Source organism: Martes martes, assembly GCF_963455335.1.
Source record: "Martes martes genome assembly, chromosome: 7".
Taxonomy (NCBI): domain Eukaryota; kingdom Metazoa; phylum Chordata; class Mammalia; order Carnivora; family Mustelidae; genus Martes; species Martes martes.
Genome location: NC_137894.1, coordinates 31,625,611 through 31,650,933, shown reverse-complemented (window position 1 = coordinate 31,650,933; position 25,323 = coordinate 31,625,611). Strand labels below are relative to the sequence as shown.

The 25,323-nt window shown below is 43.8% G+C and overlaps 2 protein-coding genes across 3 annotated transcripts in view; one reads left to right on the top strand and one right to left on the bottom strand.

Moving 5' to 3' along the window:
* Window positions 1-11,729, top strand: part of REC114 (REC114 meiotic recombination protein) — a gene marked incomplete at both ends in the record, with an annotated part of 98,965 nt that extends 87,236 nt beyond the window's left edge. Inside the window, 4 exons of the mRNA XM_080809665.1 lie at window positions 3,484-3,696; window positions 7,441-7,570; window positions 8,580-8,701; window positions 11,565-11,729. Of these exons, the coding sequence (XP_080665791.1) occupies window positions 3,484-3,696; window positions 7,441-7,570; window positions 8,580-8,701; window positions 11,565-11,729 (630 nt within the window). The remainder of the gene's footprint in view (window positions 1-3,483; window positions 3,697-7,440; window positions 7,571-8,579; window positions 8,702-11,564) is intronic.
* Window positions 11,730-11,807: 78 nt separating this feature from the next.
* The window catches only part of NPTN (neuroplastin), a 69,941-nt gene continuing 56,425 nt past the window's right edge, over window positions 11,808-25,323 (bottom strand). For both annotated transcript variants that reach the window (XM_080807574.1, XM_080807575.1), the window contains 4 exons: window positions 21,272-21,545; window positions 14,208-14,229; window positions 13,363-13,437; window positions 11,808-12,817 (listed from right to left, as the gene is read on the bottom strand). In XM_080807574.1, the coding sequence (XP_080663700.1) occupies window positions 13,377-13,437; window positions 14,208-14,229; window positions 21,272-21,545 (357 nt within the window). In that variant the 3' untranslated portion in view covers window positions 11,808-12,817; window positions 13,363-13,376. The remainder of the gene's footprint in view (window positions 12,818-13,362; window positions 13,438-14,207; window positions 14,230-21,271; window positions 21,546-25,323) is intronic.

Here is a 25,323-nt window from a genome sequence, read left to right as displayed (position 1 = left end):
GATAAAAATGCTCCAGGTTAATCGGCTAACAGTCAACATTTAGTTACCTATCTGCAGGGAGTTTGGTTTAAAGGAGTAAACAAATCACTCTCCTCTTTACCCCCCAGGAACTCACTGAATCCTGTTTTCATGATTTTGTCTGGCCTAGGCTTGGAGTATTGCCTCTTGGTTGCAAAGTAAAGAATCAAAGAACGTGTTGAAGCCCCTTCACTCATTCAGTCCTTTTTTTTGTACTTCCCTCTCCTTCCTTTTCTATGGCAGAGGAATTCTCTACCAGTGGTGGGGAAAACTGCTTTGGTTGGGGGTCCTAGTGGTGATGGGAAACTTTATACAGACAGGTCTGGGCAAGGAATCTAAAACCGGCAGGAAAACCCAGCAGGCTGGTGAGGCCTTGTGTCTCCTTGGCTCTCCTCCCACGTGGCGCTAACCAGACCCACGTCTTACATGTGTTCTGCTACCGTATGACATCAGCCAGAGAGCCTGTATGAGAATCGCCAAACGCAGATGCTCTTCATACCTGTGAGTCAGAATTTACTGAGCACGATGCCTCCCAGAAGGTAGAGCCTGATTTTCTTGTGAGTACATGATCAGTGTCAAGAGACAAGCCCTTAGCCTTTACTTTTGTTTCCTCAAGGTGTCTATGTGAAGGGAGTTTTCTGCTTATTGTAATAACTTGAAATTAAGTGTTCTGAAGTACAGGAGAACAACCCAAAATGTAAAACCATCACTTAAAACATAGTCATTTTGAGCTAATCTCCTTAGATGATAGACTGTATATTTAGGCCAGCTCATGGCTGTTGGCATATACTTAAAAACTTTTCATTTCACCACAAGGAGCCCTTTCTCACTTTCAGTTATGGCATAAGAATAAATCTTATCAAGATTTTCAACCCGGGAGTCCTTTTTGTTAACCCGGTGGCAGCTTTTCCTTTGTGGCACCCCATGGCATTGAGGACATGGGATGGCAGTGTAGCTCATTGTCACATTTTTTCCTGATGCACCTCAGTTTTATCTCGGGTCTGCATGCACTGAGGTGATATTTCTGGCTTCAGATGATAAGCTCAAATTCTGAGAATTTTACAGAAGCAGACTTGGAGCAAGGCTTCAGTTAGGCTGTCACCCATACAGCTTACCCCGTCATTCTTGGAACTACATTCTGAAGAAACCCTAACTGTCCAGACTCCTCTTTATGCACACTCACATACGGATAGCTCTAAATCTACATGATTGGTATGAGATTGTTGCCCTGCTGATGCACTTAATAATTGTCTGTTTCTGTACACACCCTTTTGTCCAGCCCCGAGGTACAATTTTTAATGTGATTGCTTGTCAAAGATTCGATAATTACAGAGTCGGCATGGGAATAGCTAATATAGAGGTCTTCGTATAGAGTTTAAACTAGGGTAAGCTGGAAACGGCTTATTAACTGTAAACAGGAAAGCAGCTCAGTTTCACAAAAAAGACTCCTAGAATTACCAAAAATGGAACGTATAGGTCTCTTATCAGTTCTTTCTCCTTCCTCAGGGAAAATCAGCTTTCAGTTTCTCTTGACAATTTGGGGATTATTCATCCAAGAGAAAAATAGCTAAGGAAATGAATACGCAATCCAGAAAAGAAAAATACAGGGGACCAATAAGTAGAAGTATTCGACCTTATTTGTAATCAAAGAAATGAAATTCTACAATAAAAAGTCTATGTTAACCTAGTAGAGTAAAAAAAGTTTAAAAGAATAAGAATCTCCAGTGTGGAGGGCACAGTGGGCGTAAACTGATAGTATCTTGTCCGTAGCAGTTAGGCATTAGGTACCAAAATACCAAGACCTTTTGACCAGGTGAATTTGTAGGAGAATGCCTACCACAGCTCTGTGGTTTATAATAGGACAAAAGGCTGTAAATAACTTAAATGTTTGTCATTAGGGGGCCAGTTAAATAAAGGACTACTCTTCAGTCATTAAGAACAATGAACTTTTTTTTTTTTTTTTTTTAGATTTTATTTATTTGAGAACACAAGCAGGCAGAGAGGCAGGCGGGGGTGGGGGGGGAGGCTCCCTGCTGAGCAGAGAGCCCGATGTGGGGCTCGATCCCAGGACCCTGGGATCATGACCTGAGCTGAAGGCAGAGGCTTAACCCACTGAGCCACCCAGGTGCCCCTAAACTTCTAGTTTTATATTCTTAGATTACTATACAGTAGTATAGTCCAACATATCCGTGTAATACATAACCCACGATGGATAAGTGCGTGTATATGTTCTAAGATAAGTATATACTAGAGTATTCCCTTTTCGTATTTTTTCATTGTTGTAAGGGTAGTGATAATGGGTTATTTTACACTTAGGACAAAGATTAAATGAATTACAAAATGAAGAGAACCCAACAGTGGCAGTCAAGTGGAAGCAGTGTCCATTCTTCTAAACACGATGCCTCCTCATCACTTAGACATGCCCAGAGTTTTCTGTAATGTAAACATGTGGCTTTGCCTAACAGCTTTATCTAAAAAATTTAAATAGTACCAATTGGGAATAGGCAAACCAAGGGACTTTCGCCTGTGGGAACTCAAAGGATTTTGTTAGCTGTGGTTGGAAACATTCTCCCATTAGAGTGATTCATGTTTTTAATAAATAGAAAGTACTGTCACTGTGCTAAGTTAGCATCTGGATAACTTTAAAGAAGGACCTGAACAAAGGCACACCATACATACACCCCTGTCTGGTACATATTAGCCCCTCTAAGCTAGGCAGAATACTAGACTAGCAAAACAGGAAGCTACTTCTAAAATAATGGGTTTATTTTTGTTGTTACTATGACAATACAGTTCTGTTTTTAAACTTACAATCAAATAAGTTTGATGTAGTTGTCAAACTTTTACAACATTAACTGCATCTCTCCCACATTAGCTGATCTACCAAGGAATGGAACCCATACAGCCAATGAGAGGCAACACGGGATTTGTGTGTAGTCTGGCTTCGTTCTGGATCTAGAGCCCTGCAGATTACGACTGTGCGATTCACTCACTCTTCGCATCTGCCTGTCTCCTGTTCCCTGTCTTGTTGGTCAGCTTCACTGGTTTAATGTGCCATCTCCCCGGTTTGCTCTTTTATATACTTAGGTTTAGAAAAATTTTGTTGAGCCAGCACTGATTTTCCACCTAAGGAATTAGAAGCTATGAAATCTTTATTCCAAAGTAAGACAAAACACTGATCTTTTACTGCAGTCATTTGTGACTTTCCTGGTCTTCATGATATGGGCATTTCCATTCCTGCTGATGTCAGTTCCCTGAAGGAGATGAATTTAGTAGGAGTGGTTCCCCAAAGGGGGAAGAAAGGAAATTAACTGACTTTTCTCTACCCACAAGAACAATCTAGAATAATTGCTCCTTTGTCCACACCTGTCCCCTGCAAGCAAAGGGAAGCACTCCCTAGAAGACAGCACAGTAAGGAAGTATATGATGAGGGTTACTAAGGCTAACTTTGGATTTGTTCCACAGAACAAGAGCCGCATGTTCCGGGTGCAGTTTAGTGGAGGGTCCAAGGAGCAGGCGCTGGAACACTGCTGCAGCTGTGTGCAGAAGCTGGCCCAGTACGTGCCGGTGCAGGTGCCCGACCCAGTCGGCCAGGAGCTCCTGCCGAGTCCTGGCCCGCTGACGGCGGGTGAAAGCCGAGGGAAGGACTGTGTGCGGCGTGTCCCCCTGCAGCAGGGGGTAAGTAGGCGAATGTGTTGGCTTTGGGAGAAACCTGATGAGGTATTCCTTTGAGGGGTGGGGGCAAAATCACAGTGGAATTTGTTGAGTCTATCTGGTTTGTAGGTTAAAAGGTACCTAATGTTAAGTGACTTACTTAAATTGAAGGTTGATCGTTACTGTAGCTACCTAGCACCCTAGAAATTAGAGCAGCCAGGAGTCCTGGCTGTGTTCTGGGTGTCACTATAGACCATGATCCTCAACGTATGGTCCCTGGACTCTTCCCTGAGACCCTTTGCAGGGGTCCATAAAGTCATCCTTGTTTTTATAATAATATGACATTATTTGCCCTTTTCATTGTTGTATTTGCGTTACACCTGACAAAAGAATTGTGAGCAAAGCTACTGTCACCTTAGCACAGATCAAGGCAGTGACATCAGACCCTGCAGGGAGTCAGCACAGTCCTCCGCAGTCACTGGCTACGAGAACTCATGCACCCACCTTGCACTCGGAAGCCAGGTGGGGAGGCGCCTGAGCCGCCCCGCTGCGCCCTGAACCAGCCCCACTTCCGGAGCGCCCCTGGAGCGCTGTTAGCTTCGGAAACGGCGGACAGACTGCCACAGCCCATGTTCACCACCCAGGTGAACCTGGTATTCGGTGGGCATTTTCTCAAATGAAGTGAGCCTGTCATTACTGGAAAACGACTAATAGTATTTATTGACAATGATGAAATAAGCTTCCCAAGCGAAGACTGGAATCTTGGAAAAACTTGTATCTGCTGCTGGACTGTCACAGTTCCCGACCCAGCCGACTTCTCTGATAGTGCTACTTATGAACATGGGTGTGTTTCCTTTTTTTAGCTATAATTATATGACAAAAAGTTTCAACATTTTGGAAGATCTGTATAGTCCAGTGAACCAGTATTTTCCAAGTGACCAATCCACGATGCTACAAAATTATGCATGGATAGAGATCTGGTCAAAGTGTACAAAATAGTCCCGTGGTTTTAATAACAGAAAGTGTAACAAGTTCATTGCTATGATTTCAGACTCTGTTACAACTAACTTTTAAGAACCTATCTTTTGTTGAGTTTTAATGTTCTATCAAAGAATATCCATCATTATCTGAAAAGGGTGTTTTCCACCTACATAGCTGTATGAAGCCAGAGTTGCCTCATGTACCTCATCCAAAGCAACAGATTGAATGTAGAAGGAGATAGGAGAGTCCAGCTGTCTTCCATTAAGCAAGACATTCCAGAGATTTGCAAAATCATGACATTTTTGTTTTAGGAAATAGTGTTTTTTTTTTTCATAATATTTCTAAGAACATATAATGGGTTCATTTTTTTAAATGACTCAGTATTTTTAATTATTGTTTCCATTTTTAACAGATCAGAAATATATAACCAAAACAGAGGCTGTCTGAGGGCCTCAATAATTTATCTGTGTGTAAAGGGGTCTTGGGATCATAAGTTGGAGGATCACTGTTTTAGAATTTCTCCTGGAAGGACATTTTCTAGCATTTCGTTGGCCTGATCCCAAATGTTGTTCGCATAAGCATCTACCTGTGCTCTTGAGATGAAATTCCAGTTTCAAGCTGAGTTTTTAATTTTCTACTTTGAGAGATTATTTTCTAAACCTGGCTTTCTTCCCTTCATCCTGTAAGAGCCCTTAAACCACCACCAAGTTTCTGGTTCAGAATTTATGTAGGGTGAACATAAATTTACATTATTTTTCATAAGGTCTTTTTCTTTGAACAAGTGCTGACTTCCTCTTGAATGTGCTTAGTTTGCCAAGTATAATTTTGTATTAGAATTCTTTCCCTTCATTTGTTTCTGTCTGACCTTCTTTGAGAAGATGTCTTCATGCTAAAACTCCATTTCTTAGAAACCCTGGATCTAGTTTCAGGCATTTTGCCACATCAGCTCCCGCTATATTAAGAATCCCTTCCCTACAAATGGGATGGAGTGGTTTATTACTTAGTACTTTATTGCTCATGATCCTTTGCCCCCTAAATAGATTATCTTCTTTTGTAGGTTTCATTGATCCATTATGAGATTCAGATTATGGTACCCAGTGCATGGGATGGGACAGGAAGCAAATAGGCTCCTAGAATTTGGGAGGTAGTCTGGAATGCCTTATAAAGGGCAACGAAGATACATCAGGCTAGAACCTAACCAGGCTACACAATTATCTGAATAGAAGAAGATACACTGAGGCTGTAGCGTGGAGTAGCAAACACAGGCTGAGGGTTGTGAACTACAGAAGCAGATGGGAGGCTCTACCTCTCTGATTTTGAAGGCTGGTCCCAAATATCTAGGTAGAAGTATCCGCAAAGTGGCTAGAAATTTTTCATGTCTTTTCTTGATTCTGTCTTCAGTGACTTTTCCAAACTGTAGTTTGGTGTTATATGTGATGTTGTGCAAAGACCACAGGCTGCAGCATCAGAATGGATCTGGGTTTGAATCCTGACCCTATTAGTGGCTGTTTGATCTCATGGGAGTCCCTGAACCTCATCTGTAACACGGCACGATGGAAATGTTCTATGTTTATGTATGTATATGTGTATATATACACACACACACAGATGTAGCACAACACCTGGCAAACATCTAAACAATGTTACTCATGACCGTCACTGTCAGTACTGTTACCCACCCAGATTGTTCCCTTGCAGATGGACAAGTTCAGGTGCTAGTTAGTTAGCCAGGATCACAACTCCAAAGGGGCCATAATAAGATGGACTGTCTGAAGCTACAGAGCAGAAGACAAGCTAAAACCACTGGGTTAATTTGCCACAGCGCAGACATCGTGAAGCACTGCCTGGAACATTCTAGTCTTCCTAATGGCAAAACATTCCCAGGTTTGCCCATAGCTGCTGCTGTGCAAATGTGGTACCATGTTCCCTTTCTCAGAATCCATCTTAAAGAGTTGCAAGCTGTGGCCAAGTTCAAGTCATCATGCTGCTCTCTTGTATTCAGGTGTGTCATCTCCCTAATAACGACATACACACATGTATATGTATGTATACGTGTGTGTATACATATATATATGCACATACACATACATATATATTGGGGGGGTCTGAAATAGTTATCTTCTTTGCAGGTAGAGATAATTCCACGTCTTTCTACTTCAAGCTCTTGAGTCCATTTCCCAGAGAATTTTGTTTTTACTTTACCTCAGCCTTGTAATTTTGCTAACTGTGGCGTAACTAAGTGTTTCTCAACCTGAGAGTTTCTAAGCCAACCCAGTCCACCCCGAAGAGAGGGGCACAGGAAAGAGAATGGTAGTTGCTTGGTGAACTCTCCTTTGTCAGTACAAGTCTGGAAGAAGCAAACAGCAAGTTACTGTGTGCACAGAACCTTCTAAGTCTACACACTTGAGTGGAGGACAGTCTAAACCTGAGCCGCCTTACTAGCCTCAGGTGCTACCCTCACACTTGGCTACTGTTCAGTGTTTATGCGACACCACATTTGGTTGATGTCTGACCCAGTTGTCTGAGGAACATGATGTGAGCTGAGCTGGTACATATCCTAGGAAAGCATCACATACCGGAGCCAGGCATGCCACGCCAGGCATGAGAGTCATGAGAGTCTGACCTTTATTTTCACACGTGAGGAAACTGAACAGAGAAAGGGGCTTTACCTATGGACTTCTGATTCATTTGAGTCCCTTAACCTTTTTGTCATTTTTAGTATTCTTGACTAGTTTTCTCTTTTTTCCTTACTTCCTGTCACCCTACTTCTGTTTTTGATGCTTCCAGATGTACTTTTTTCTGAATACCTACTTACCAGTGATGGTCAGCTACCACATAGGAGACAAAATCTGGCACCCCCTGACTTCTGGCAGCCAGAACATACTGCTGACAGAGGCACCACCAGCTCACACCTCAGGTGGGCACGCCTGTGTGCAACAGCCACAGGTGGTCTGAGCCTAGGTGGACCTGCAGGTGTGTGACTAGGAAGGAGGGGGCAGGGCGTTAGAAACAGTGCTTTTAGGTAGAAGCAGCCTTCCAAGCCTTTCGGGCCTCGGGCCGCTTCCTACCCTGTGTGGATTTTATTTGCCTGGAACACATCCCCTGTGTTCTACCCAAACAGTCCCCTCACATTGTAGATTCTTGTGAAATGCACGGGTTCTGGAACATCTCCTAATTCCTGCCTAGCATAGAGCCTCCCTATAGCTCACCCCCCACCAAGAGCCTGAAGTCTTATACCTGCTTCCACTTCAACACCGCTTGGGTTGCATTATAATCACTGTTTCACTTGTTAGGTTCTCACTGGGCTGTAGGTTCTTGAGGGCTGGACCTCTGCCCTGTTCTCTGTGGCCCTTTCCCTTTCTCACCCTGGTGTCTAGTAGGCACAGACAGACATTGTTGAATGAAGATACCTTGTTATTTTACTCAGAAGAACACATTCTCTTAGAATATCTAAAAAGATTTTAAGTCTTATTAAAAACATATGGTTTTCTTGAAATTACACGGTGTCCCCTCCCCGCACGCGCTGCTCCCCTTGCCCCTGCCCGGTTTGCTCTTCTGCTATGATGATGTATTACTTGAGTCATAATTCTCAGAAAGGAACAAATCATTACCAGAAGCTGGGCAGGTCGCCTGCCCTGCGGGACGAGCTTGTGGGCACGAGCTAGGCCTCCAAAGCCTGGAGCGCACGGTGGTGCTGGACAGCGGGAAGTCCTAACAGCCTAGTAGTAGATACGGAGGAACACATACCAGGCACAGCGCGGGGAGCCTCAGACTGAAACTGTCTGTACTCCGTACTCCCTCGCCCAGCTTAAACCAGGCAGACTCCATGGGTGATGACTTTACGTCCTTTACTGACACTTTCTTTTTACACAAGCAGACGTGCTGCCACTCCTGTGATGGTCGGTGGCATTTGTGATTACATCCAGCTCGTCCCCTAACTGCAGCCGTGTCCTTGCAGCCACCCCAGAGGCCAGAGAAGGTGCAGCTATGTGGATCGGCCAGCACAAGCGCTTCCGGAGAAAGGACCTCAGTGAGTCGGTTAGCTCAGGTAGAGTCTATTTTCCTGTTGTTTTCCTTGGTCATGAAAACAGTGATCCTGAGGAATCTGCTTCCCCATGGTCACCCCTTGTGGAAGAGTAAGCTAAGATGCTAGTGTGGAAGCTGGTGATGACCGGGGCACTTGGGCCGATGGAAGAGCTGCCTCCGGGGAAAGGCAGGCAGGGCGGGCCGTGCCTGTGGCCGTAGCGGTTCAGTGTGGGAGATAACGGATTTAATTACCACTTCCCCAAAAGGAAGAGTAGAGGGAAGTACTTCCACTTAATTTTGGACATGAAATTTGAGAACTAGTCTAAGATAAATATCAATATGAATTTGGAATCAGATCAATGATAGTTTCTGTAGGGACAAACTTCCGGTGCTACGATCTCAGCTAAGGATGTGTGGAAACCCAGGAGGATTCAACCTTGTTCGCACAGACTAGCTTTCAGACATTCCTCCCTCCCCTTGCAGTTTGCTATTACCAAAGAATCCCACAAATCTGTTCATTCAAATTCGGGGTCACTTGATGCCTACTCTGCTGGAAGCTCCTGGAGACCTGTCTCCTCGCTGTGTTTCCCTGCTGTGCTGGACAGCACGCGGTCAGGCTAACAGCTTCTGCCTTCTATACCATTCTGCATGGAAATCATCCCAGTATGCAAGGATAATTTTTTTTTTAATTTATTTTAGAGCACGTACAAGGTAGGGGATGGGGAGAGGGGGAGAGAGAATCTCAAGCAGACTCCACCACGCTAAGTGCAGAGCCCAGTGTCAGGCTGGATCCCAGGACCCTGATATCATGACCTGATCCAAAACCAAGAGTCGAACATTTCAACTGACTAAGCCACCCAGGCACCCCTGTCTTTCTTTTTAAATGTATTTACTGAACTGTGCTAACGGTGGTATGAAACAGAAAACACTGGTGTTTTCTCCGTCTGGCTTATCACTACTAACTCAGTCATAGAACTAACCTGGACAGTCATAGAACTAAAAAACTTAAGAGGAAAGAAGACTAAGAATTCATGTCTATTCCTTTTAATAACTCAAACAACCACGACAAAACCAAAACCAAAACCAAACCAAACACAAACCTAAATGCCTCTGTCCAGCAGCAGATCAGGCTACATAGTGCCCCAGTATATAGCCTCCTATTTGCATTGTGGCTAGAGGGTAACTGAATGAGCGGCTGAGGACAGGAGAGCCACACAAAAAACCATGGAAACAGGGCACGGTGTGATATCCTTCTTCAGGAAATGTCAGTTGCTATAAAAGGTGTATCTTAGCCCAATTTATTTACATAGTAACTATACATATGTAAGTATTTGCATATTTACATAGTATGGAAGCAGGTACAAACAAGAGAGAGCACCAGGCCGGGCGCTCAGACAGGTTATTCGTTTGCTCTAAACTTCTAGACAAGTCATTCCATGAAGGTAAGTGGGTAAAACTTTTAGAAACCGATGTAGCCATACAGATCAAATTTCATGTTCTGTCTTATTACCTGTAATTCCATTTCAGCTACACAAACATGCATATAAGGATGCCCTTCACAGTGTTGATCACAGATACAAGATCGGAAACAACATAAATGTTGACTAATAGGACACTAAGTGGTTTTAAGTGTGGCATAACCGTAAGTGGGATAAAAATGCAGCCGATAAAAGTGATACATATCCCTATTGCCATGGACTAGTATTAGCAGTACAGTAAGTCTTTAAGAAGTCTTCAAAGCAGCATGGTTGATTTTCTTGTCGTGAATACAAACAAAAGTTGGAAGGAGATACACTAACCTGTTAACAGTGGCTCTCACTGGAGAGCAGGGCTCCGTGTTACTTTCACGTTCTCTCTTGAAGCAGAGTCTGAGAAGCTGGTTTGAATTTAGAAAAGTAAATGTCTATTACAGATCGTGTCTAGGGAAACATCAGTTGTATACACATACACCAAACCGTGCCATCCATAGAAAGGGTATAAAACCACTCACCTAGGAGGAGTGTTAGGAGTCAAAGCAGCAAGCGCAGAGGGAACACCACAGAGCTGGAGCCCGCAGTCTCACTTGATGCTGTGGGCTCCAGTGTCACTGCATCGTCCAGACCGCCAGGTCCAGTAGACTTTAATTTGAACTCTCATATCTAAATAGTGGCAACTTACTCACCTGGTTTTAAAACACTGCAAGTTACCAAAGACATACAGATGGCAGTCCATCAAGTGAAAAACTTGCTCGACACTGTATGACCTCATCTGTGACATTTTGGAAAAGGCAAAGCTACAAGGTATGGAGAAGAGATGAGTGGTTTGCCAGGGGTTAAATGTTTGACAACTAGAGTGGAGGTGGTATGAAGACATTTTCTGGGCTGGGGAGTGGTATAGAAAGGTCTTGTCTCTTGTGGTGACAGTTACAGGCTCCTCTCCCTGTCCAACTTCATGAGTAAGACTGGAAAGAGACATGAGAGTTAATTATGTCCTTTGGATGGTCAGTTTGTGACTTTAATTACATTCAAAACCCACTTCCCACACGGTGAACTGCTCACACCCATTCATCTATGAGGTTTGGGAAAGAGGAACAAAGCTCGTGCATTTCATTCATTGACAACTTTATCGGTCCACAAAATGTCAGCACAGTATTCTTCATTAAAACAGGATCTTAACTTTATAAATCATTTCATTAATACATTTGAAATACTCAGGGATACAAGTTGATCTCACTTCCTATGTATATTTAGAAACGTCATATAAAGGAACCCTATAAAGCTAGTAAACACTAATTTTTGGTGTATGTTTCCCTAATACTTCCTTAAAGCAAAGTTTTTCTGTGTTCTATTCAGGCTGTTGCTTTTGGCTATACTCTCTAATAAACTACTCTTCTGAAATCCCCACAGTCTCTCCTGGTGTCAGGGGAGCGGCTCCCGGTCTGCGAACAATCTGCGTGGGACGCGGAAGAGTTAGGCCCCTTTCTACGCTTGTGCCTCATGGATCAGAATTTTCCCGCGTTTGTGGAAGAGGTGGAAAAGGAACTCAAAAAGCTGACAGGGTTGAGAAATTAACACTCCAACAAAGGAAGCGGAAAGCACTGAAAAAGTGCTTTCTCCTTAGATACAAGAATAAAGAGTATTATTCCGAACACCTTTTATCAATGTTTTATTTTTAAAAACAGGTGAATCCACTTTTTTATACATCATTGCACTTCAACACAAAACACAAGTACATGCATCTATGGTTACACACCGCATGAGAACCCTGCCGGGCGAGAAAATCTACACTCAACCGTTAAAGCAATGTGAAAAATACAGTGTCAACCCCGGAGGAGAACAAGTTGCATAGAATACCATGCGAGAACATTTCAAGGTCATTGAAAACAAAAGGTAAATTATAAAAGTTTGCCTTAATTGAATGTACAATAAGGTTCAACACATCAGTGCAAAAGGATTTAAGAATTTACATGGTTTAACAAAAAAGAATCACTTAAAAAGCAATCATACATATATACTGCAATTCAATATATCCATTCAGTGGAGCGTTCCAGCTTCTTACCAAAGTCGCAGGTTAAGCCCTTAGAACTACAGATTTCAGTTTATATTACTCATCTTTATGTACCAGAACTGCACAATTTCCTCATCTGACAACATACAATAAGGAATGAATATCAGCAGCTAAAAAATGAAACAAGCATTTATTTTATTTTGGATTTCTCCCACCCCCAAAAATATAAATATATATATATATATATTTATATACTGTATATATCTGTAGGTTTTGCTGTACTTTACAAAAATGTTTTCACTAGATGGCAGCAGTGCAATTTAGAGCTTTGCCAATTTAACAGCTGCATTAAGTAAAAAATGGCGCATGCACGATCCGATCCTGAGGACCTTTTCACTTCTACTTAAATATTTTAACAAAGGGGGGAAAAAAGCAACATTCACAGCACATCAAGCCCAAAATAGTTTACACCTTCTACACTGAAGCATTGTTTAAAATGAACCTGACTAGGTCACCCTTACAGGAAAGGCTAAATAAGGCATGCTTTAGACAGTCGTTGTGGTGTTGCTCACTTGAAAGGGGAGAGAACCAAAGAGGTCCAAGCAGAAAATTTAGCAGGTCATGTTGCCACCAGTTTCAGGAACCTAAAGATCTGTAAAGAGACAGTATGTGGAAATTAAAAGGGAATATGCACCATCACTGAAGACTACACCAAGTGCCACACCAAACAAAGCTTTGGTTCAGACAGCATGCTCAGGGATGTGGTGTGAAATTCTGATCTCCATGTGCCTACGAGGAAGGCACTCCGGCCTAGCTGTGCCGGCCACCTTCCTGCCTGGCCCTCACAAGCAAAGTGGAATTAACTGGCCTCTGGGAATAATCCACATAAGGTGCCAATTTTTACCTCTATTTAAAGATATGGTTAAATAGTGGTGCAGTCTCTTTAAAACACCACACGTACTCTGAAATGGCACTTATAGAGAAATGTGGAACAACACAGCTGAAAATGTTCCTTTCCAGTGGCTGCACTGGATGGAGGACAGAGAAAGAACTTGTTCCATCAGTATTGGCTGCTCAGAAATGAACTACTAGGATCCCACAACGTGATGCCAACTACGGAAGAATCTGTAGCAAGGTCAACAGAGGCATATTCATTGGAATATAATTTTTAAAATTTCTGAAGAAGGCCATACTTACATTATAAGCAGTATTTAATTTGTGTTTCTCTGGCGCAAGTTTTTATCTTTGTGATTGTTGGTAGAGTTGGTTTTCCTTTGGAGGAAAAATTGCATTATAAAAGTTAACTCAAGTAGCAACTCTTGAAATTATAACACATGGAAATACAGGGATTCTTTCACTTACTACCATCCCTGGTGTAAGAAGAAATTTTACTGCACACTAATGCATAAAAACACTCTCTCCATAAAGTGCCTACAGATCTTCGAGTAATCCTTTTGACTCCCAAGATACAATTTTCAGGTACCTTTCCCTCTGATTTATGGACTATACTTACTATAAAAATAAAAACTGTAGTTTCTTCTTTACTGAACACCACAGTCTCTTCTCAAATGATAAAAGATGATCACATATGTGCACTGCTGTGCCCCTTGGCACTTAACCAACTTGGGCAGTTTGCCTGTTACTCCTTAGTCCACGGATTCAGAGCCCGCAGTACCGTCTCCCTCGGACACATGCAACTGGTAAGGGAGCCAGGCAGCTTACCTTTGCTACAGTTCCGCTTGAGATGAACAAGACTGGAAGTCTCTGATAAATACTGGTGATTGCCCCCTGCATTATCAGTTTGAGCATGTAGGATGCGCAAAACTATATTCCTGCATGCATTCCACTTTATATTGTTAGAAAAAAACAAAATTATACTGCCTGTCCCAGGAATCAAATGGTCGGTCAGCCCCAACGGTGCGGCTAGCGAGGTCTACGACACTCACTTCCACTCACTGGTTCCCCACAACCTTTGCTACTCCATTGGATTACACTGCAAATACAAAATAAACTACTGAATCAATGTCCAGTAAAATACTTACATTGGTCCAGCTGGTTCATCATCTGTAAGGTGTTCAGATTTTTAATAATCCATTGAGAAACAGAAGAAAGGAGAAAATCGTGAGACTCTACATGAGAATTAACAGAACAGCAAATGGCAAGTGGCAAACATGGCTATTCATAGCATTTATTCAAGGCCATTCCATCTGGAGGTGCAAAAACACTCATGGAGTTATTACTTCTAGATTCAAGTTTTTAATGGCAGGTATGTTGTTTCAATGGTTTTAGTTAACACTTTGAATGCTTGTCATGAAAAACTGCAACTGTAGCGGACAGATAGGCTGCATTATTATAATACTCATCTTGTCCCCAAGTTCCAGTGGTTCACTCTTAAATAGATGAGAAGACAAACCAACATTTCAGTTGTAAAATCCTGCTGTTTGTTTTCTTGGGGTGAATGCGTGCACAGTTTTGGCTCAATCCTGCAAGGTAGATGGATGTGTATGTTCTATACATTTAGCCACACATCCTCACTTCCCCAAAGGACACTGCTCTTGCTCTTCTGTAATCGTTAGGAGAGTCTTTCATCTGGAGAAAAGATTGAGAAGAGGAAGCCACAATAGTTCAACCTAATACTGGGTCAGCCCGGCCGGGCTATGCCCGCAACAAGTGTATGGGTACCAGATGTTCCGTGACACACCAGGGAGAGCTGAATAGTGGTGACATCCCTCTAGAAAAGACTTCAGACAGAAAGACAGGCTCAACTCTTGAGCCCTGGCCAAAACCAGAACCGAAATCCAGATGAGCCATGAGTTTTTTTTTTTTTTTTTTAACCAAAAAGCTTAGATTCTCTGAGTTTAGAAGCCTTCTTAAATTGGTATTTCATGATTGTGATTTGTTAGTTTTTCTTTCCTGTTTGTGGACTGAGGGCAAACTTGGTTCCCTTTAGGCAGGGATGTACATACATGGACTGTTTGTTTTAAAGAGGCCCACAAACGGCAGGGAACAGTAAGTGCTCTTAGTTTCTTTCTGTTTTACATAAGTCGGGTAGACTAAATGATTCAGAGCAGTTTGGTTTCACTGAAGGCTTCCAGAAAAACTCTCAGCAGGATTCCACAAGGGGACTTGGTGCACATGAAGCAGTTATGGAGGTCACAGTCTCCGTGTAGGCATCTGCAGGAGCACACGTCAGGAGTAATGTCTGTCACAGGGAGACATTGCTCCACCTGTTCCTTCGAGGCAACGGAGAGGCAAAGCCACTGCCAGCACACACAGTGACTGGAGCAAAAAAAGATTAAAAAACAAAAACAAAAACGAAAACAAACTAACCACAAACCAATGACTTGTCAGCCAGAACAACAGGCTAGCGACACACCAGTGTCCACAGGGCTCTACTACAAACAACAGTACACTCTCGACCAGGTACAGAGAACAAACTAAGACTCAAGGACACCCAAGACAGCTGTGTGCCGTGTACGCAGTGGAGATATACAGGACAAACCAAGACTGAGAAGCCCAGCCTACATCCACTGGCACCACAACACCCTACGCTCTCAGCATCCAGGCCAAGCCAGCTCAGCTACATGCCAGGAACTAAGCACTTCAGGGACTTAAAGGAAAAGACCCAGGAGCAAACTTAGAATAGTTTCAGTGCTCTGGCTGTGCACCGGAAAACAGAAAATTCTAGAGCAAGATAACTGACAAGAATAACACCAATCTACACCCAGCATGAAAAGAAAAAGCAGGGGAGGGAGAATCGCGATAGCCAAGCTAATCTCCTCAAAGCATGACACTGTCCGCACTGACCCAGGCACTTTACACGCAAGCTTTTCTTTCTTTTGGTGGCAGAGGGGTAGGCCCTGCTGCCTGCCCAGTGATGTCATCTTCCAGCCCAACAAGCTGGTACCGTGCAAAGGGCTGCATGTAGGGGTTTTAGCAACAGCGGCTCTGGTGCAGCTGCCATGCCTGCAGGTGGGAGCAGGTGCTGCTCACACTAGTGTCTGGACCTCGCATCCTCTCTCCCCCCAATGCACATTTACAAGGAACCCAGAAAACAGTCTCATGTCTCCTACTGTCCTGGACTGAGTCACTATCTGCAGCACCACTCTCCCTTCACGGGTCAGACAAAACAAAACAAAACAAAACAAAACAAAACAACCTGACCCTAACAGGGAAATCAGGAGAGAGGAAAGAACAGAACTACAGAAGAAAAGGTACGAAAATCAAAAAGTAAATGAGGATTAAACAGCAAACTGAAATCCAAATTAGTTGTGAAAGTGAATGAAGTAAACTTGAAGAAAAGTGTTAACATTATGAACTGTGCATCGTATAGACTGAAGCGGAGATTAAACAAACTCCAAAAGCATGCATATCGCTCACTTACCACCATGTTTTAAGGGTTTGATGCAATTGAGGGGGGAAAAAAAAGAAGTCATAGTAACCGACAAATATCAACATACCCCCAAACCCTCAGGCCAAAAGATAGCGGCTTAAACTGGCTCTCCTCTTCGCCTGGGATTACTCACAGCCACTGGCTAGATGGGAGGAAGAGGACTGGGGAGAAAGGGAACAAGTTGCTTCTGGAATCCATCTGAGGAGAGAGAAGTTCCTGATGGAACTGCCATCTTCCCAACTAGTTGTGCTATGGCGCTCACTCCGCCAGATCCCATCGCCTCACCGTCTGGAAGATGCTCTGCGATGCCCAGTACACAACGCATTACCTGATAGGGCACCACCTCGAAAAAGATGGCTTTTCAGTCAAAGTGACCAAGAGTTGACTATCTGGTCAAAGCTCCTTTTTCACTGCCTTCCTCTCACTGAGGGTGGGGTTTTCTAGTTTCTAAACCTGCTTAAATCTTGCCTCATCTCCATAGAGCAGCATTAAACCAGAGAGAATAACGGTCACATCCAGTTGCCTTTCATATTTGGTCCTACTGTATTCGGTCCACAAGGTAACTTGTTACTGACTCAGATGACCCCTAGTTAGGAGACGATTTTAAAAAGTCAAATTTCTTTTCCAGCATTCCCAGCCAGCTGAAAAGCTTCACACGTTCCCAACTAACAGATTTTTCAAACATAAGAAAAGCTCTTGTTTGTAAAGTGTCTAAAAGAGTTTGAATGTATCAGAGCCACTAAAAATGGTCCCCCTAAACCCCCAACTATCTTCTCCACCAGTAACTTGAGGAGGAGTCCCTTTGAATTGCTAAAAAAAATTGTCCCCGAATGTGAAAACAGAAAACTCTCTGATGCCGCCACTTCTTTTCTTAAATCAGCTCTTCTTGTTTTCATTCGAGGTCACTAAATGTCCAGTAGAACTAAAGACCCCAACAATGAGGCAGGATCGCACCGCATCTCCCCAGGTGACTGGAGAGGACAGACTTGAAGCATACTCGCGCGCACACTAATCCCTCCCTGGGTTCCGTCAGCAGAGAACCGACACGGAAGGTGTGCTCCAAGCATATGAGCTGTAGGATGGATAGAAGGCTAGGAGGATGCCGGCTCGACCTAGTCTTTTTAGGTAATTACCATTTAACATTTTCAGAGAATGTAGTCAAGAAGTGAGTAACGTGAAAAAACAAAGACTCTGATTTGACCCCATGATTCATCTGTTACTGAAAACACTGAAGATAAAAGGCGATATGCAGATAATCTACCTGTAAGACAACCTATTGGGCATCGATCCTCAAACACACCACATCAGGGGCTCAAAGGGACTTATCGTGCATTTCGCTTGTAAAATGCCCTGAGTAGAGGTGCCTGGGTGGTTCAGTCAGGTAAGTACCTGCCTTTGGCTCAGGTCATGAACCCAGGGTCCTGGGATCAAGTCCCCGCATTGGGCTCCCTGCCAGTGGGGAGTTTTGCTTCTCTCTCTGCCTGCCACTCCCCCTGCTTGTACACACTCTCTGACAAATAGATAAAATCTTTAAAAATAAAGTATCCTGGGTAGACTCTAGTAGACTAAGAGACAGAGATCTTTTGTTTTTTTTCTGCTGAAAGCCACTAAACCTTAACTCTAAGCATTTCCTATGTGAGAAATCTGAAACAGTATTTACTTTTCTGGGGAAATGTACTCAGACTAAACTAAGTTAGAATGTGTGCATGTGTACAGTTTTAAATTGTTTAAATTATTCACTTAGTGCTTTTCTGGTAAGGGGCTGAGTGTCCAAGGGCTCAGACTGCCCAAATAGGAATATTGTGAGTTTTACATGAAATTGTCTCATACAAAAGAAGTTCAGTGACTCAGAAATCATACATCTACTCTGATAGTAAAGTACCTATTTTGGCAGAGAAAGCATGTGAGGCGTATTTAAAAAAAATCCATTTTCACTATGGCATAAATAAGTCAACAGCTCCACAGACGGTTATCTGACACAAACTCATCACCTCTGCAACTCCAGTTTGTATCAGATAGGCGGTCCCTCTTCCTTCATTCCACACAGGAGTGCATGCATCTGTCTACGCGTAGGCTTGGGGAGGGCTGTGTGGGGAGAAAGCATATGAGGGGGCGGCCCGTACATGGACTGCACAGGAGTTGAGGGGAAACTAGCTAGAAAAAAGCCACAGCATAAGGAAAACTCACTGAAGAACAATTGACTTTTTTTTTTCTTTAATGATTAATTCCAGGGGGACAAGAAATGAAGGGGCATAGGAGCAGGGAGGAGTTGGACAGGAGGCAGCAGACAAGGGAGAAAACTCTGGGGCGTAAATGCTGGAGCAAGGCAGGGATGTGGAGAATGGAGCCTGGACCATGCTGGCTGTCGGGAAGGGAGCGGAGAGGAGGCAAACACTGCGATAATCCCAGTGCCCCAGGTCTGTCACCCCAATTCAACAAGAGAAAAGTAAATGCTGCTTGCATTATAGTTCCTCTAAGAGACCAGAGCAAGATTTTACTTTGCACTTACCCATGACTTTTGTGTAGGATTCATCCACTGTCTATAATAATTTCACTTAAAAGAGGGACGCTCCCTTTGGAAGCCACTCAGATCTGCTGACCACTCACGGCTCCTCCACCCAACCGGCCACCACTTGCGTTCAAGAGCTGTGCAGCTCTAGGTGGTGGTGGTGGTGGTAGTGGTGGTTGTTTTTACAATAGCTGTTCCCCATGTAGGTGTCTGTGCTTGTCAAAACCAATACTAACCATTTCTCAAATCTAACCCAAATGTCTTCCACACAGGCCGGGGGGGAGGGGAGCAACCTGGTAATAAACCAAGTGGCTTCCTAAGAGGAAGACTCAGATGGGGACATGCTGAGCCAGTGTCATTCTGCCAAGAGAGTGGCAGCCAGCCTTGTCTTAAAATAAAACATCAGGATATGAAGCCCATCTTTGCCTTCGCCTACCTCTTTGCTTCTCTACCTTTCTGAACAGAAGGCTGAGCAAGGTGCTATTCTGCAAAGCAAAGAGCATTCTGAGGGGATGAAAAGCCTTTGCAGAACCGAGGTGTAAGTGCTCCTAGGGAGCCAATGCTGGAAATACAGACAAGGTCCCTTGACTCTCGGGCCTAAATGTAAGTACTCTGCCTTGGGAATCCTAATTTGTAGCAGGAAAGAGAAAAAACTATAGGAACGATAGTACGCATGTGTGAAAATCCCAAGAAGGCAGTTCATGTCATAGAACAACAGTTCTGTGGATGTAGGAGAAGGAATGTAAAAATCCTGGGGGCGCGCTAACCCTGCAGGGAACTGGCTCATTTATTCCCACAGGCCCAGAGGCTTCCCGCAGCTCCTGCATCCAGCTCGCTGAGGAAGGAATGTGCCCTGGGAGGGGGGCCAGCCCAGCCTCCCACAGGCATAGTTAGGTTCAACAATGAACCTTTCCTCACTGTAATACTCTCTTCTGCTTAGGGCAGGCAGAGAGATTTTGGAGGTGCTGAGAAGAAAGGAAAAGAAGACCTCGCCAACGTGGCCTTCCAGAGAAGCCAAAGCCCCCAGGCCTACCTTCAGGGCTGCACACCTTCTGAGGGAGCAGGAGCCACAGGGACACAGACGACTCTGAGGGGTGGGCACAGAACTGCGGTGCACGAGCACAGGCCCAGGACTGTCGCAGCAGAGCTGGCATCCTCACCATCACCCGAGGCCGGCCTCCACTGAACTTAGGCCCACACCCTTCTTGTCTAGTCAGTGACAGCAAGTGGTGGTAATCACTGGCTGGCCAATGACTTTGACAGTGATGTTACAGGGCAGAAGGGTGGGAGCTAGTCAGGAAGCCAAAAGTACTACCGATACACATCTCCAGCAGCAGTTGCCCCCTGACTATAATCGTGGGGTTAGAAATGGAATATCCACAACAGAAGCAAAACAAAAGGAAAAAACCCCAGAGATCCCCTAAGACTTTCCTCACTGTAAGCATGTCCAAAAATCTAAGTTCCTTGTTCTTTCCAATGCTTACTAATTCACTGTTATCCTGATGCCACTATCTAGTCCCACCTCTGGCCTAAGCCAGCCTAAGGGTGTCACCTCAGGGCCTGCGCTCCAGGTGTGACTGCTTAGTAGCTCGGTCTTAAAACCAGGGGTGATAGATACATCAGACTCCACCCTTCTTGTCTGTGAGACAGCAGAAAAGTCAAACGCTTGGTGGCTGCCTCACCAAGAACCTTGAAACCTGCCAAAGGGACCAAGCAAGGGAGCCAAAGGCTGATCTTGTTCCCAAAATCTGTCAGACTGGGCTGGGACGGCTCCTGCAGGGCTACACCGGGCAACCACGGGACAACCAATGAGACACCTTAAATATGCCTGAAAGGCCAGGTGGCCTGTGATCTTGGGTGGCTTTTAGGCTTGACCTGGATTCTCCTCAAGCTCAATCTGCCTGATGATCTGTATTGGAGGAGGACAGAGCTGAACAAAGAGACTGACAGCTGCCTGTTCCCCACATGGGGCCTGTAGGGCAGATGGGACTGGGGCTTGGAGAACAGCCAAATGCAGGGATGGAGCTAATAATAGCTCGAAGGTGGCTAATCTTAAGAGCAGGGTGTGAGGAACTAGTATGAGAATTCTCCTTCTCTCCTTTTGGGACTGAACCCCAACATTCTTACAGTCCTTTTTGGGTGCTTGGAAACCATCCCAAGGATCCAACCCCAACATTACAGCTATTTTGTAGGGATGCTCTTACCGTCAGGAACTTCATCTGGCCTCTTCCTCTTCTCATACACAACAATGATCACCACAAGGATGATGATTTCAGCCAGAATTCCCAAAAAAGGCCAGAGTGGGGCCAGGTGGCTCCGTACCCTGAGGATGGTGACAACGGAGGCGGAACCGATGGAGTTGGTAGCATTACATTCATACTCGCCAGGGTCTTCTGTGATCTGGAGACCCACGATGCTCAGCTCAGTGTAATTCTCCTTGTTGATAATGAAGAAGCGGCCGGAGGTATTGACAATGTCCTGCTCAGGGGCAGAGAAAGTAAGAACACACAGAGGTCAGTGTAGGTGAATTCATGTCCAAGACAAGGCAGTAAAGTTCTCCTTTCTTAGGACTAATGGCTAAGATGAGGGAGCACTGTCTAGGACCCTCTTTGTCCAGGTAACTCATGAGCAGCTCATTACTTGCTTCCTTTCAATATCAGTAACAGATCAGCAAGCTTCTGGCACAGCCAGGTTAAGGCCTCCCCTGCCCAATGGTCCGCTAGACTTCTCCAACTTCTCTGAAGTGAATGGAAGAAGTCCTACCCTGTAAACTCAGAAAAGACCAACTCAATCTAGAAAATGCTACTTCAAATACAGATAAGAAATCATAACACAGGAAAAAGATGAAGAAAGAGGGGTGTGCCTTCCACGGTCAGGCAAATAAGCTAACTTCAGGCCTGTCTGAGGACTTCAGAATCTGCACATCTACTTCACACTTGGTGAGTTCTGAAGTCTCCTTAAACTTCCTCTAGAAACCATGCTAAGAACTTGCTCTAGTCAGAATGGAGAAATTCATTAACTTCCCTTTAAGAATTAGACGGTTAATTTATTCAATCAACAACTATTTAATAATGTATGTTACATGTCTCACAACCTACCAAGGGGAAGGCACAAGCAAACACAAGCGAACAAGGAGGCTGGCCTTTAGAGGGAACCAGACCTCCAAAAGGATGGTTACAGGAACATGGCAAGAAGCCCCAACACATGGCACGTCGGGTAAATCTTTGGAGAAGAGCCAGCTTTTGCACTAGATGGTGGGGAGGAGAGGTGATGGAGCAGACAGGAGTGCTCTGCGTCCATGTGGGAAGGCAGAGGCGAGAGTCCACAAGCAGGGGTCTAGGTGGAGCTGGACAGACTTACAGCACTGAGGTGACGGCAGGGCAAAAATGGACTTGCGTCAGCAGGCGGCAGCAACTAAAGCGTAACCAGAAATAGTAGAGAAGGGGAAGATAGCCCCGGACTAAGGTCTATCTACAGCACAGAGTGGCGCATGCAACTGAGGTTAAAGGTTAAAGTGGCAAACACAGCCTTCAGAATAAGTTATCCATGAAGCGTCACCTTGAGGACTTGGAAAGCTGCCAACTTCTCTAACCCCTATTCTCCTGGTTCACTCAGTCCATGTTTTCCACTTAGGATCAGAAGTGATGTCTTCTTTGATCCACAAGCCTTCAACACTGGTTTGTTTTTTTTTAATATCATGATATGCAAGAAACTTTAACCTTTTCAGTCAATGCATAAGAAGATACTGAGTGGGACTTGTCCTACTGCTACAGAATTGATGACTAGGGAGAAGCATCAAAAGTACCCCATACCCGTGGATGGAAGTACAGCACAGGGAACAGAGTCGATAATACTGTAGTAACGCTGTATAGTAACAGACGGGACTACACTTGATCACAGTAAGCACTGCACTCTGAGCAGAACTGTCCAGTCACTGTGCTATCCACCGGAAATGAATACGATGTTATATGTCAACTATACTTCGGTAACATTTCTAAATATATACATATTTTTTTGAAGGACAGCTTTTCAAACACCATTAATCTAACTTGTACTGAGGAAGTGTTCATATACATTTATAACTAACAGTGATTGATATTTAGGTTTCAGTATTAAGACTGTGTTATATGTTCAAATCTTCCACAGTGTTGTTGATTTTCCCTCCATCTCATCTGTCAAAGACAAAAAATAATATATGTAAGTCTGCCACCATATAACTGTGCGTCTGGCTATATTTCCTTATTTTTCCAGTTTTTGCTTCATTCATTTTGAAACTACTATGTAGCATAATAGACCATGACAGCGTTGTCTTTATTGTGGATTATACCTCTTACCATGATAAAAAGGAACTCTTTTGGTTTCATGTTTTCTATTTGAACCTTTCTATAATGTTAATATTTCCATTGTTCTATTTATATACCTTCACCATATATATCTTTATTCATTTTTGTTTCAACACTTCTGAACTATTTTGTTATATGCAGATCATCTTTAAGCAACATATTGTTATAGTTTCTTAGATCTCTGCCTTTCAGTGAGGATATTTAAAACTTTGTATTTAATACTGCTGTAATTTTTATGTTTATTGTCATAGATTATGGCTTACTTAAAAAAAAGTACCCCAGAATTCTTAAAAAAAATAAAGTTCATACAAATCGGGCAGACAGTCCTTCCAGGGCTTATTAAAAGGGAGCCCCACAAACTCTCTTATGCCCAAGTCATTACCAGAATACCGCTCACCAGTCTACCAAAGAGAAGACAGGTTGAGACTTGGCATTGCACGCAGCCTTCCACCCTGCAGCTGAGTGGAACAGGCACCAAGAAAATCACTCAAAGATTGTGGGCGGCAAGAAGAAAATATCTTTTTCCAGTGGTTATCCATTTAGGTAGGAGACTGGCTGGTAAGCTATATACCTCTCAACCTTGGATAAAGGCTATTTGGAGATAAGAAGGCAGAAGAGCCTATACTCCCACCATTTGAAGAGCCATGAAGTTCAAGTTTCCTCTACCTAAGAGGTTTGCCTTCTGGGTGAGCAGACCCCAGCATCTGTGGCTGGAGCTAAATAGGAAACAGAAAGGTTCAGTAAGAGGAGATCTCTCATATCTGAGAACTGGTCCTGTAAAGAACTTACACAGATTCTTACAAGATCCAGGATCTGGATACCTGCCACACAGAGGCCCCAGAAGCAGCAAAAACCAACAGTAGACTCTTGACTATAGCAAAAGTCAGATGAGCGGTATCTGTCCCCCTTCCTGCCTCATACTAAAGAAAGAAAAACCCAGAAGATAGAGTGAGGACAATCCCCTACTCCCCTCAGGCTAGGGAGAGGGGACAGGAGGTAAAACTGGGAATTTGGGATTGGACTGGACTCAACTCTTTAACAAAAGAGGTCCAAGAAAGCTATGGGGTCTTCCTAGAAAAGGGATCTGTGAAATTAATGTCTAGAAAAAAACTGAAAGCATTTTATCTTCACCCTCAACCAAGTTTAGGCTGTTCAGCAAACTGATTTTCAAAGGCATCAACCTAGAAATTTTTTTCTTTTCCCTATCCTTCTTTCATTAAAGTTTTGTTTCCCAATTGATTCATAGCTTGAAAGCAAGAGGAAATACTACTTGATTTTAAAGGTTTTTCACAATATAACAGATAATTAAGAGTTCATGAGCATGAGAATAGGAGATCAAAATATCCACTGATGGGGAGCCTGGGTGGCTCAGTAGGTTAAGCTACTGTCTTCACGGCTCAGGTCATGATCCAGGGTCCTGGGCTCGAGCCCTGCATGGGGCTCCCTGCCCAGTGGGGAGCCTGCTTCTTCTCCCTCTGCTGCTCCCCCTGCTTGTGCTCTCTGGCTCTGTCAAATAAACAAAATCTTTTTTTTTTTTTTAAGACTTTATTTGACAAAAAAGAGAGACAGCGAGAGAGAAAACACAAGGACCCCAAGAACATAACCTGAGCCGAAGGCAGACGCTTAACAACTAAGCCACCCAGGTACCAGGAAAGGAAGGGAAAGGGCAAAGGGAAAGGGCCATTGAAGAATCAAGGGCTCTTCTACCCAGAGACCAGAAGAGAGAAATGGGCATTTGTTTGCCATCACAACTAAGTATTTTATTGACTTTTCAGGGCCTGCTCCAAAAATACTCAACCTCTCCCTTCCTCATCATCCCCCTTATTAATGGGTTTCTGAAATCTAGTCATTGTTGTTAATGTTAGAGTCCTTTTCACCACTTGACATATCATTATTGAGAGGTCATGGAGTGG